Raw genomic sequence first — 14,090 nt, forward strand, 5'->3', positions numbered from 1 at the left:
ATTGTTTATGGTTTTAACGGCATGCCAGCGTCAACCCGTAAAAGTTGGTATTTAGCACTCTCAGACCACTGACCAATGTTCACTGTCAACTGCTCCTGCAAACATGATGACAGTAAGTTATTTGTCAATAATCATCTTAGAAAGAACAGAATGATTATTAAATAAAGAAATTATGATGATCAACAAATATAATAACATTTTGCCACATGCAGGATGTTTATTCATTTATAATTTCTTCACCTGAAATGTAGTCAGTACAGTATTTTATTAATATTGATGGCTATCCCTAAATGAGTCTTAATTAAAGGTTTTAAAAGGTAACTCATAAAGGAATTTTAATTTGTAATCCATGTATAACTTGTCTGTTAAATCAAATGTTTTATACTAATAATTACAGCAAATGTCCCAAAAAGCTGCAAAATGAAAATAAATCAGCAGCATCTCAAAACAAAAAGTAAAGAAAAAGTGTTTGCTAATTATTGCATCATGTTTGAGCATAATGCATGAGGGAAGGGCAACAGTTAGGGAGTTAGGGGCAAATCAATAACCTCAATAACCCAGCACAGCTGCTGAATGTGCAATCTGAAGGAAGAAAGAGAGACTCTAGAAGCTATGAAGGTTCTTGGTCAATTCATTAAATTCTGAAGGTTTGGAGTCAGTTTACCAAACCATGAACTCAGATTTCAATCATCTAATCACAGAAACACTGTGTACTGCGCACTTTTTGAGGGCTTTTTTGAGAAATGAGTAGAATGTAATAGCAAATTATTGCTGCATTTGAGTTCTAGTGGTACCGTTTCTAAATCCAACTCCAGGTTCCACCGAGAATGTGCACTCCCTTTCCAACAAAATGGCTTGAGTTGGCAGCCTACTTGAAATATCATCAGTCTTTTTCCTTCCAAAATTAATTTGACAACGTATGCCAAGATTTATGTATCTTTCACTGAAATGCACCATTTTACTTTATATGGTTCTTTTGGATGGAAACAAATTCAATCTGGCAAACAGATCATTGGGGTGTCCTTTTGTGTAAAGGACAAAAAAGCACACACTTAACTGATTCTTGTGGTCTTCTGCAAATACTAGAGCAGACTAAAGAGATGTTATATAAAGTCCTCCATAATATCACATAATACACAAGAGGACCTTGTGATTACCAGTGGCAACTTCAACCTTCACTGTTTTGGCTTTATTATCTACCAAAACTATTTTTTAAAGGCCACAGTTCTACCGTGCTAATGTTTACAAGAGTTATTTGTCCGTTGTCTTGAACAACAGGCTGTTATTTAGTGCTGTGAGTATATCAAAATCACATCATTTCCATGATTAAAAATGCTGTTTCATGTAAAGCTATAGCGTTTACGGAATAACAGCACACACATGCAGGAATTTAAGAGGCAAGAAAAAGAAAAAGCACACATTTTTTGGTAGGGACAGAGTTGTGCATAGAAACAGAAGAAACAAAAAAGAATAATTACAGTAATGGTTTCAAGAGGAGTTTCTGGCCACTTGTGCTACAGTGTTTTGATGAACAGGTCCCTGAGTGGTTTGGGTCTTGTCTTATATCCCACAGGCACTGACAGGCAATCATTTGCCAGTACTGCTGTGCAGAATTTGTCAGTCCAGAATAGAGAGATCCTCTCCTCTTTAAAAGAACCATGATTTCATTTGCAAACTCACTGACCATCTGGTCCAGATGGTTTGAAACCAATTGTTCTGGAAAGTTGCTGACCAACTCTGTGGTAATCTGCATCATCTATTTACCCTGTCCTTGTCTGTGTCCAACATCCTTAAAAAACATCATGTAACATTGTTGTTCATAATAAAACTCAGACACAGCCTTAACCCCTTGACGCCTGAATTTATTTACAATAAAAAAAAATTATTTGTGTTTTCATTTGCTTTCAAGCTGATGTTTAATTAAGTGCAGATTGTTCATTTGTCTTTAGAACATAGTAAGTAAGATATAAATTCAGATATGTATATGTAGGTATGATGCAAATTAGCAACAACAGGCATAAAAGAGAAACCAGCGCTTGCAAAAGGTTCCTAGATACATACTGAATATGCACAAACAGGCACTGGGGGAATACATGAGCTATCTCGGCTGCAGTCTGAAAGCAAGAGGTGTGATGCGAATTTGCGACAATTAGCGTCATTTTATGCGCAAATGTCACAGAGAAAAAAATGTCAGATGACGTAGAAAGAGCGATAAAGTCGGCATAGGGATGAGGTGGGAGTGGATGGATGGGGAAAAACAAACTTTCAAGACTTTCACCCAGGAGACCGCTGTCCTGTGTGAAGTCAAAAGTCAACACTGACTTATTTTAACTTGTGTACATAAACAATTGACATAACATATTAAGCTTACTTAACGTAACTTAAGTTGCATACGTATATAACTTAACTGACATTAACTAATATACTTACCGGCCTGTTAAAAGGAGTCAGCAGTCAATGACGGTATAAAACAGAATAGCAACACACACACACACATAACACACAGGGCTAAAAGCCTGGCGGGCATAACAATGCAGGTTTAAGCATTAATTAATTAACAACTAGCCTCATAAAGAACATTTCTCCAAAGAGAGTGCCAATAAATGGAGGATATTCCTCAACGTTATTAATCTTTCTGACGACTCTTGTTGAGGTCATAAACATAAGAACCACACACACTTACAAGTGTTTGCATAAGTCCTTTGGACTGAGGGATGACCACTCGGAGGTCTGTCTTGCGGCTGGTAGGGACCAGGCTGTTCCCAGGAGGTGGAAGAGGAGGAGATTTGGATGGTATGACCTTCCCCAAACTGCTTCCACCAGATGAGCCCACAAAACCATTCACTAAACACAGAAATGTAGAAATACAAGGACATTTGAGAGGCTGCATGGACCAGGAGCCCTGAATGTCCATGTGTTAGATATCAACATGTCCACCGACAGGCTCTGAATGGAGCTTGGAGAAAGTAAGGCTATATATTATAGAAGAGATACTAATGAATAATTGATCTTTTCTTGACATTACATAAGGGGCAGTGTTTATATGAGACATGATGTTCTGAGTGGGAGAGCACAAAGATGACAGGGAGTATAATCGGCAGGACGACAGTTTGTAGTGAGGGGTGAAGACACAACAGTAAAGATAAATACAGCATAAAGCAGTAGAAAAAGACACATCCAGGTGCATCCAGGCTCGTGGATAACAAGAAAAAGGTTGGGAAACACTTCTTTATATGTTTTAGATGTTTAAACAGCAAGCTTCAGATAAATATTTGTTGTTTCAGTCTCAAAATGAACTTTACTTTAACTTAACTCACTGACTGGTTGGACTGCAAAAATAGAAGGTCCAGGGCTTTAGTTTGTGAAAACATGAACGTTGTCACATGTAGAACATCACAATTCACCTGCTCAGGTAAAATTGGCTAATCTGTTAGTAATACAAATTCAGAAATGCTCTGAACATTTTCGACAACTCATTTCAGATTTTTTTCCCTCTAAAAGATGACACATTATTTACCAAGTAATGCATCAACCCACAATCACAGTCATCTGAGCTGCGGATTGCAAATGATGACCAAAGTGTGACTCCTTTCTTGAAGCTGGAGGTGATAATATACAGTAGGTGCGGTTGAGTGTGCGTTCCTCTTTATTTACTGCTGCTTTATTTACTGTTTGTGATGGATAAAAGAATGTGTAATCAACACGTACTCTTTAAAAACATACAAACAGGGGCGCCACCAGGAATTATGGGCCCCATGACAAAAACTCAAATTGGACCCACTCCGTGCAGCTGTTGTCACCACATTGCTAGGACCTAAATGTCCCATCAAAAGCTTTACATAACTCAAATTAAAGGCTTGCGACTTTCTTGCTTCTTGTAGTTCAATACTAGCACAATATTTAGTGCTGGGGATTTGTGCATGCAAGTCTGCATACAGTATGCAGTTCACCATTTGATGCGAGGTTCAACCATAAAAAATGTTCTTTTGGAAGTCTTTTACAGTCTCAATGTATTTTAAAGTAAAATTAAGAAAAAACATCTCTTAACATTAACACCCATCTATAGATGTCATTTAACAGCCATAATTCAATCTAAATGAACGTATCAAACTGGATTATTTTAATATTGTCTGTAACTTACATGCAGGCTGAGGTAATCTACTCACTGTTTCCAACTGTCCCTTTCTTGGTGAAAAACTGTGTTACAGATTGACATCCTTTCCTTTGTCTTTCCTCTCTCTCTTTTCTCTCTTTCCTTTTGTGAAAACCAGATTATGGTTTACTAGGTAACATTGTGATCACTGTGTTTCTGGCACATCTACTGACTGCAACTAAACACAGTCACTGATAAGTGCGCTAAGACAGGACCAAATCATCTCATGCAGAGATGGGGGGGGGGGGGGGGTTGCTCAATATGGATGTTTACTTTTTGGTCAATGAGGATATTTAACTTTTTAATATTTAACATTTTCACTAACACGTCAGTTGAACCACTCCAAATGATTTCTTTTTTTTTTTTTTTTTACATATTTATGTAGAAACTTGAAAAATTAACAAACCCTATTTTTGCTTCTTCAAAACATCCTCTCTCAACAAAAATTATGTTGAATTACATATTAAGTTCTTATGATGATGGTATCGCTCTAGGCTAAAGTTTTGTAGACAAGGAGATTTGTCAGAGTGCATCTGTCCCACTCCTGAAAGATACATACCAACTGGAGCAGACCCATTTTGCAGAGCCAGATCAGAACTGCCCTGCAGGCCACCTGAGGATAAACACGTACATAGACACACACACAGAATGACTTTTATTAGATTTCTTTTTCCACCAGTTGGTGTTCTGTAACCACTGACATGTATCCCACATGGTGGTCAAAATTTGTTTACTGGTCTTTGTTTTTTCTTAAACTTCATTATCAGTTGTGTCTGTTATATCTGAGCACACAAACTACATATAGCCAAATATGTCAAATATTCAGTCACTACAGGGAAAAATATTCACAACGGCATACTAAATGTATATATAAGCACCATTAAGACAGATTTTAATTCACTAAAATTGCACATGCTGATCAGTAATACTATTTCTTTCTGCTGTGGATGTGTGTTTCATCTTCCCCTTCTCTGAGCAAAAAAAGTAATACCGTCCCATTTGCCTACTGTGTTTTTTAGGCTTGGTTGTTAAAGTCTCAACCAGACAAAAAGTGAACCTCTAAATTTACATGTACATTAGTGTTGTGTTACCTATGACTGTCATCAGCTCAGCAAGAGTTTGGTTCCCAAACAGCAAGGCAAATATCTTATTACCTGCCTTCCTTATAAAGCAGACACACCTGTGTTTCCTGCGCTGGGAGGTCTTTGTGAAGGGTTTACGTTTCGGTGGAGGTGTGTATGAGGCGAGGAGAGGATCCCACTGTCAGCTAGAGCTGCTGTGGCTGCAGCTAGAGCTTGGGAGGTCGCTCCTCCTCCTCCTGCACCGGGGTTGTACTGCATGCTGCCTGGTGCTACATGCATGAAGTTCTGCTGTGGATGGCCTGTGGTCTGGAGAGGAAGAGACAGATAGTGACATGTCTACATGAGTTTTATCAATACTAGAGTACAACACTTGGATTCAGTCACAATCTGTTTAGTTTTTATGTATTTTAGTTTTGCCTTCTTGTGTTCTTGACTGACATAAACGTGCCATTTCCCCCCACATCTTGTGCCGTAGAAACAAACGTAACAAAGGTAGAATCCCAATAAAAAAACAATAGGATTTTAGAGCCAGTGGGGAAGACGCCAAAAAATACAAAGTTAAGCAGACATACTGATACTGAAGCTTGAGCTCCTGCTGAGAAAATGTGTGTGGGAAAAGCCAATGGGTTACACTCTCTTAACAGACTTCAAACATTATTAAGCAAGGCCTTGATCTGCATCAGTAGAGGTGCTCACTGGCATAATAACATACAGCACATGGTGAGGAATTATAGAGGTGATGAAAACAAACAATAAAATGCAATGCAACTTACAATTTTATGACTCTTCATCATGTTGTCAAACTCTTCATTAATCTTTTTGTATTTCTCCTCAGTATTGGGGGTGAGGATGTATGAGGCATCACCATCAGGGCTGTCGCAGCCTCTGTGCTCCTTCTTGTTCAGGGCCTGTGAGTGAAATAAACACAGAGGGGAGGCATTACGTTTAGAAAGATTGATTCAAAAGCATTGGCAATAAGTAGAAAATGCAGCAACTTCAACAGCTCTCTGGTACAGCTTATTGGTCTGTAGTTGACGTTCATAATAGAGACACATTTTCCCCAAAGAGAGCCGTAAGCTGATTACTGGGAGCAGAAGCACTTCATATCACAATAAAGCAGTTTGTTAAAAATTATTTACATATCTGTTTGATTTTTTTAGGAATCCGTCCAGATGGAAAAGTCCTTCATTATGACCACAATGTCTAAAATACTGTACAATTTTGTACAAAGCACATACAGCTTTCAAACAGTGTATTTCTCACAAAGAGGTTTGTTAAAGAAATCATACAGAGATACAGAACATGAAATTAAACAAACTACATCAAATAAGCATTTAAAAAGAGCGAAGCTGAGACTGATCAGTTAAAAGATATGAATAATTCATTATTACTCTATAATAACATTTGTCCATGTCCACAAGCTGAGGTGCTGCAGAACACACGATGTGTATGGTTCTGGTTGCTCAATATGTGGTTAAAGAGCAGGAAGGACTATCAACCACTGTTATGACTAGAAACCAGATCTGATTCTGAAGAGGTTGACAGTACACAGATACTTTCCTTACACTTAGGCTGTATTTACATGTAAATGATAGCCTGGTGAGTTCTTTACTCTGATTCTCAATACAGTAAGGACAGAACACAAAGACATTATTTATTTTTTGTTGGAGTCCCCCAGGCAAGATGTTTTACCAGCTGTTTCTTTCTATCTCTCTGTTAACACCCTTTACATTGTGGGTTTAATTCACATGTTGGGATAAGTGCCTCGCTGGAGAATTCATTAACAGAAGACCAAAAGCTTGCATCAAAGAGTTGGTAATGTAGAAAGAGTAATTGTTTCATTTCTAGCCACGTTAGCGGCATGTCTCTAGAAATGGCAATGTCTGTCTACCAGTCAGTTGGTTCACTACTTTAGTCCAGACTGAAATATCTCTATAACTATTGGATGGATTACTGTGAAGTTGGTTATAGGCATCCATTGTCCACAGAGGACATACCTTAATGACTTTGGTAATTCCCTGACTTTTAATGTAGTGCCGTCAGGAGGTCAAACCTTTCGCCTATTAAGTGAAATATTGGCATGAAATTTGGTTCAGGCATTCATATCTCCCTCAGGATAAACTGTAGTAACTTTGGTTCAGCTGCGTTGTCTGTCTCACACACATCTGATGGAACAGATATGCTATTTTAAGAAATCCAGCTTTCTATACAGGCTTGTGTTTTAGTTTTGCTATTCATACATAAACACACACTAGAATAATTATTTGTTGGGTTGGTAGGTTTATAGTGCTGTAGGGTGGATAGAGAGGCAAAAAGTTGGCTATTAATGCATGCCTGAGCACCACAGAGATACAGCTGTCAGATGATATTCATTAGCAGAAACTTCTTCTGTCTGTGGAGGATAATATTAGTGTCAGCAGTGCAGATTTGGCAAATATCAACAGCACTGCAGGAAAGCAGTCCTGGTAAAGAAGTCAAGTCCATTTTATTTATATAGCCCTACATATCACAATATGACTCAAGGGGCTTCACAATCTGTATAGCATATTCAAATTGAATGAGGAAAAATTCCCCAGAAGAAAACATTTTTACAGAGAAAAAGAAAATGCTGATTTGAGGAAAGAAGAACATGATCTTAACATCACCTCAGGTTACAAATACATTTAGGTTGGGCTTAGTGTAAAGGCTGGGCTTAGGCATGAAGTTGTGATGGCAGGGTAAGGGCTAGGAAAATCATTATAGCAGCAAGGGTCCCTTATAGAGAGGTGTATGTATCATCAATCATAAACAACTATAATAATTATAGAATTATGCTGAGTTCCATGTGACATGTGAAGTCAGAATTTCTGTTCCCAGTCAGAAATTTCAACTGGAACGCCCTCCTAAGTTGGATCTCCGACTTAATGAACACACTTAAAACGTTTTATTAATATAGTAAGAAATCTCTCTCTGTTAAGGATGGCAGATTTATGCGGGAACTCAAACCACACTGGTTTTGATAAAAAATAATAAATTATCATATCAATATATGAAGAGTTTCATAATGGAATGAGCAAGCGTACAAAGATGACTGTCCCCTATACTTTCATTTAACAGCTTGTTGCTTTGTTTTACAACAATTCCTTACATCAATGTCCTGCTCATGGTTTAATTAATTAAAAATCCTCTTTTAACATACAAGGATCAGAAAGGTTTCTTTAAATCGCATCATATCTTTAATATATGTACTGCTTGATAATTCAGACCCCTGCCTGAACAACACAAGGCACATTACATGCTCATTAACTGTTTTTTAAGCATGGAAGCATCTGTCACAGGATTCTTTTCCTGATATATACTGTACATTGTGTTTTGTAACATACAATACATTTTAAGAAGATAGTAAGTTGGTAAGTTTAGAGCAGTTTGTTTAAAGTGCATTAGATGAAACGAGTAGGCAAAGTGCTCTTGTGAATGGAATGTTGGCAGTTTAAATACCTAAATCTGGAGATTGAAACAACACAAAAAGTTAGTCATGAAAAGGTTTTTGGCTACTCAGGCACAAAAGAAACAAGCTATAAACACAACACTGAAATATTACTAACTGTTAAGTTTATATGACAAACTTGTTAACAAACAGTTCCAGTTCCAACTCCAGCAGATACAACATAACATCAGCATTCATTTGGGCTTGTGTTTCTGTTAATGACTGCCCAATACTCATTAACCTTTTAGCTCTGTTTTGTTCTCCACCAACTCCTGAGGGAAATGCTCCACTATGTTCACTTTGTCCGTCTGTCTATCATTTGGTGCAGGGCAGGCAGTGTGGAGTTTTTAGAGCTTTTTTTCCTGGAAAGAGAGTGAACCAGCACAGTAAAGTTGACCAAAACGATGAGCTGAAAGTCACTGAAACGCTCCACTGGGTGATAATTATCTGTGGGCTAATCACTACAAGCGACATCTTTCACATTCCACATTGTTATATGAGCCATTGTAAATATAACAAAAATTGATTACCGCAGCTTTAAGTACAAAGAGTGGAATGCACATTCTGGGCTACTGTAGAAACATGTCGGTGAAACATGGCAGACTCCATGGAAGAGAACTGCTCCATCTGTACATATAAAAGGCTCATTCTAAGGTAACAAAACACAACGATTCTTATTTTCAGGTGATTATACACTAATGAAAACATACTTATGAATCTTATATTCCAATTCTGCCAATATCCCCCTAAATCTTACACAGTGGTCCTTAGTACATAAAAAAACTATACTTTTTTTTTTTCAAATGGTGACAGCACAAATCCTTTAAATTTAAAATGTCCAATGTGTCATATTAAAAAAACACATGTAATTTCCATTGTGAATCAAAATGAAGCCAAGCAAGGAATTGGCATTGTTCAGGTGGTTTGGAAAGACTAGGTTTAGATCATTTGTTTAGAACATAGACGGATGAATTGATGGATGTTAATTTACAGCACCTGGACTTTGGTAGAGAAGTCATTGTAAAAAAAATCTAATCATACCAACATCATGCGAGCCTGGATGATGACATCACATCTCTGGTACCCATCATCTCATAATTATATTACACGTCATAGCGTGAAAAGGACCAACTGACAGACCACCACACCAGCCAGCTGACTGTCTGTCCACCACACCAGCCAGCTGACTGTCTGTCCACCACATGTCCTCTGCATTCCCAGACACGTTGTTAGTAGGAGCTTTAGACACACACTCGCAAGTCTATTTTCACCACAGGCCTGAAACTACATTTTAACAACTGGTGACCACTTAAGAAGTCACACACTCAATTCCCGCTCCTCTCAATGGCTGGTTATTTCCACACAACAGTAAACATCAAGCTGGCCAGTTAACCTTTCCAAAGGACACATGCAGTGTTTGGCTTGTTAAATTCAGGACAAGCTTTCCCTAAACACGCCAGTCAGCTTGTTTGTTTGACAATTATGTAATTTTGTCTAATTATGGGATGGTACATTACGGTACATTATGTGAGTCATCGTACAGCAGTGCCAGCAATTTTTTGTTATTAATCAAAATGACTTTTTAAGTGATTTTAAAAAAGTCTGTAAATTACATATAACACAGCCCTAACATACATTATGGCACACACCGTAAACATTTTTAGAATGTGAAAAGGACAATGCAAAACACACACTTGTCACCTGTTTACTACATTCTTGCAGAAGTCCTGCAAAAACTATAGCTATATCATCAACGATTGTTTGGAAAAATCCTACTCTGCATCCTCTAAAGGCATCAAATGCAAATGGCAAGTCAGTACAGACACAATAGTTTGGTGTTCTAATACACTAATTAGGTTGTACTGTTATACTGTGTGCTGTCACTTTCAACATTTATTCCTTGCAGTGGTCCAGTAAGAGCAAAGGCTGTGCTCCTGCTACATTAAAACACTGCAGTATCAGGTATCATTTCATCACAGCAAGCTTACTACAAGGAAGAACTGTGATACATGTGTCTGTGTAAACAAGAAGCGCTGTAGCCCTTCCTTCAAAGGCTAAAATGTATCTCATGTCTGTCATGTGAAAATAAACTCAGGCACAGAGCTCCACTTAGCTGATGGTGCTAATGTCCATTCTGCCCCAATTCTCACATTTACAACAGAAGAAAATGCAGGACTGCAAGTGCATCATAAATATTACAGTAAGGCAACGCAAGGCAAGTTTATTTGTATAGCACATTTCAACAACAAGGTAATTCAAAGTGCTTTACATAAAACATAAAAGCAACAGGGAAATATAAAAAAGTTTAAAAGCAACATAGGGAAATTGAAAAAAATACACATTAAAACAGGGTAAAACAGAACAGTAAAAGTTACAGTGCAGTGTACAATCAGGGTTAAAAGAGTTAAATGGAAAATAAAAATAGGGTGAGGGGTTGAGCAAATAATTGAGTTACAATTATTTTGAAAAGAGAATAAACAGAGAAGTACACTTAATCTACTCTCTCTAGCTAGTCTGTACTCGGGTCCATAGCAATCTTTGGGTCCACTGAAACTCAGGACATGTCTGTGCGTTTACAGGTAGACAGAGGTTCCTGCAAATCACTCAGGCGCGAGATTTAAGACCACTTCTTTCCCTCAATTACCCACTCATTTCTCACCGTGTAAATATTTCATTAAAAGCAATGGTAAAAAGCTAAAAACAAAGAAAAAAGAAAACAGGACAGTAAAAGTTACAGTGCAGTGTAAGTTATCAATCTACTAATTAAAGACAGTGGTAAAAAGAAATATCTTAAATATTTAATTAAAAGCTATGGTAAAAAGAAAAGTCTTCAGTCTTAATTTAAAAGAACTGACAGTTTCAGCAGACCTGCAGTTATCTGGGAGTTTGTTCCAGATATATGGAGCATAATAACTGAATGCTGCTTCTCCTTGTTTAGTTTTGACTCTGGGGACAGAAAGCAGACCTGCCCCAGACGACCTGAGAGGTCTGGATGGTTCATAACGAAGCAGAAGATCAGAAATGTATTTTGGCCCTTAACCATTTAGTGCTTTATAACCTAACAGCAGGATTTTAAAATCAATTCTTTGACATACAGGAAGCCAATGTAAAGACCTCAGAACTGGAGTGATGTGATCCACCTTTTTGGTCTTAGTGAGGACTCGAGCAGCTGCGTTCTGAATCAGCTGCAGCTGTCTGATGGATTTCTTAGGGAGCCCTGTAAGGACACTGTTACAGTAGAAGATAAATGCATGGATAAGTTTTTCCAGGTCTTGCTCAGACATAAGTCCTTTAATCCTTGATATATTCTTCAGGTGATAGTAGGCTGAATTTGTAATTGTCTTAATGTGGCTCCTCAAATTCAGGTCTGAGTCCATGACTACACCAAGATTTCTGGCTTGATTTGTGGTTCTTAACATTACAGATTGAAGCTGAGCACTGGCTTTCAATCGTTCCTCCCTGGCTCCAAAAACAATAACTTAACTCAATACAGTTACTCAGTGCTTGTATGGGGTCATAGTCGCCTGGTGATATCGTTATGTAAATCTGTGTGTCATCTGCATAATTACGGTAACATATTTTGTTGTTTTTCATAATCTGAGCCAGTGGAAGCATGTAAATGTTAAACAAAAGAGGCCCCAGAATGGAGCCTTGGGAAACTCCACATGTCATTTTTGTTAGCTCAGATATGTAATTACATATAGACACAAAGTAGTCCCTTCCTTTAAGTAGGATTCAAACCAGTTTAGTACTATTCCAGAAAGTCCAACCCAATTTTCAAGTCTGTCTAGTAATATGCTGCGGTCAACCGTGTCAAATGCAGCACTGAGATCCAATAATACTAAGACTGAAATTCTGCCACTGTCAGTGTTTAAATGGATGTCATTGAAGACCTTAACAAGAGCCGTCTCAGTGCTGCGGTGTGGTCGAAATCCTGATTGGAAGACATCAAAACAGTTATTTAGTGCCAAGAAAGCACTAAGCTGTTGGAAAACAGCTTTTTCAATTTACTTAAAAATGAGAGATTTGATATGGGCCTATAATTGCTCATTAGTGACCTGTCTAGATTGCTCTTTTTTAAGAGTGGCTTAATGACTGCAGTTTTCATGGCCTCTGGGAAAAAAACTGAAAGGAGAGACATGCTGACAATTTGTAGTAGATCTGAGGCCATGCATTTAGAAACATTTTTGAAAAAACCTGTTGGCAGAATATCAAGGCAGCATGAGGAGGATTTCAGATGTTGTATTATGTCCTCCAGGTTTTTATGGTTAATAGAATCAAATTGTCTCGTGCTATATGAATTGTTTTTAAGTGGACACAGGTACAAGACATATCCTGTTACTGACATGGTGGCACTGATTGCTTGTCTAATTGTTTGAATTTTGTCTGTGAAGAAGGAAGCAAATTCATTGCAGGCCCTGGTGGATAGAAGTTCAGAGGCTACAGACACAGGAGGGTTGGTTAGCCTGTCGACAGTAGCAAACAGGGCACGTGCATTATTAGTGTTTTTGGTGATGATGTCAGAGAAGAAGGACTGCCTTGCATTTCTCAGCTCTAAATTATAAATGCGAAGTCTCTCTTTATAGACGTCATGATGAACCTGGAGATTTGTTTTCCGCCAACCGCATTCGAGCTTCTCTTTTTTGAGTTCTAACCAGCGTCACATCTTCTCTTACCAGCCCACCTTCACCTTGTCTGGTGCAATGGCATCAATAACATTTGTCATTTTAGAATTGAAATTATCTACAAGCTCACTGACTGAGACCCATGAGAAGGCGGGTGTCGGGGAGAAAGCCTCAATAAATTTTTCACTAGTGTTTTCAGTGATATGCGGTTGACACAACTCAAGAGCAAAATATGATATTCACAGCAAAATTACTCAACAATCATTATTAATGACATGAGGAGAAATTAGCCAAATTATGACAGATGGAAAGTTTTTATTAGCTCAGGATCAGGAGTTTGTTACTCTACAATTATTCTCCGATTCAGGCGTAAACTCTGCTTGACCTTACAATGAAAGGGGAGGAAAGAGGCTTGTTTAGAGGACAGCTATAATCAATCATGTGATCACTCCAGTTTCTTTAAGCATTTCACACCATTCTCAGGTGACTTTAGTGTTTAACTTTAAATAGGAGGGAATTCCAGCTCCTATGGAAGAACTTCCTTTCACTTGAGAATGGACAGTGGACAGTATGGAGGGCACAGAGGGACACAGAGTCCACCCAAGAGAGGAGGGTCTAGTGGGATTTGGTCCAAGACCCAGCAGGCTAAATGTGGATCCACAGATGCTGGTCTAAACCACTACATCATGTCTGGGCACTGACGACTATCTTAAAGTGTCTGTTAGAGGATCTGAGAGTGTGTCTCCTTATCATCTCAAATGTCA

The 14,090-nt window shown here is 38.1% G+C and overlaps 1 protein-coding gene across 1 annotated transcript in view; it reads right to left on the reverse strand.

Moving 5' to 3' along the window:
- LOC119890417 (myocyte-specific enhancer factor 2A-like) overlaps positions 1 to 14,090 on the reverse strand; it is a 48,809-nt gene that overhangs the window by 6,091 nt on the left and 28,628 nt on the right. Inside the window, exons 4-7 of the mRNA XM_038701689.1 lie at positions 6,009 to 6,143; positions 5,334 to 5,541; positions 4,713 to 4,766; positions 2,684 to 2,844 (exon numbers count right to left, since the gene is read on the reverse strand). Coding sequence (XP_038557617.1) covers positions 2,684 to 2,844; positions 4,713 to 4,766; positions 5,334 to 5,541; positions 6,009 to 6,143 — 558 coding nt within the window. The remainder of the gene's footprint in view (positions 1 to 2,683; positions 2,845 to 4,712; positions 4,767 to 5,333; positions 5,542 to 6,008; positions 6,144 to 14,090) is intronic.

The sequence above is a fragment of the Micropterus salmoides genome, unplaced genomic scaffold (genome assembly GCF_014851395.1).
Source record: "Micropterus salmoides isolate LMB-PRFRI ecotype aquatic unplaced genomic scaffold, ASM1485139v1 Ms_hic_scaffold_6, whole genome shotgun sequence".
Classification (NCBI taxonomy): Eukaryota; Metazoa; Chordata; class Actinopteri; order Centrarchiformes; family Centrarchidae; genus Micropterus; species Micropterus salmoides.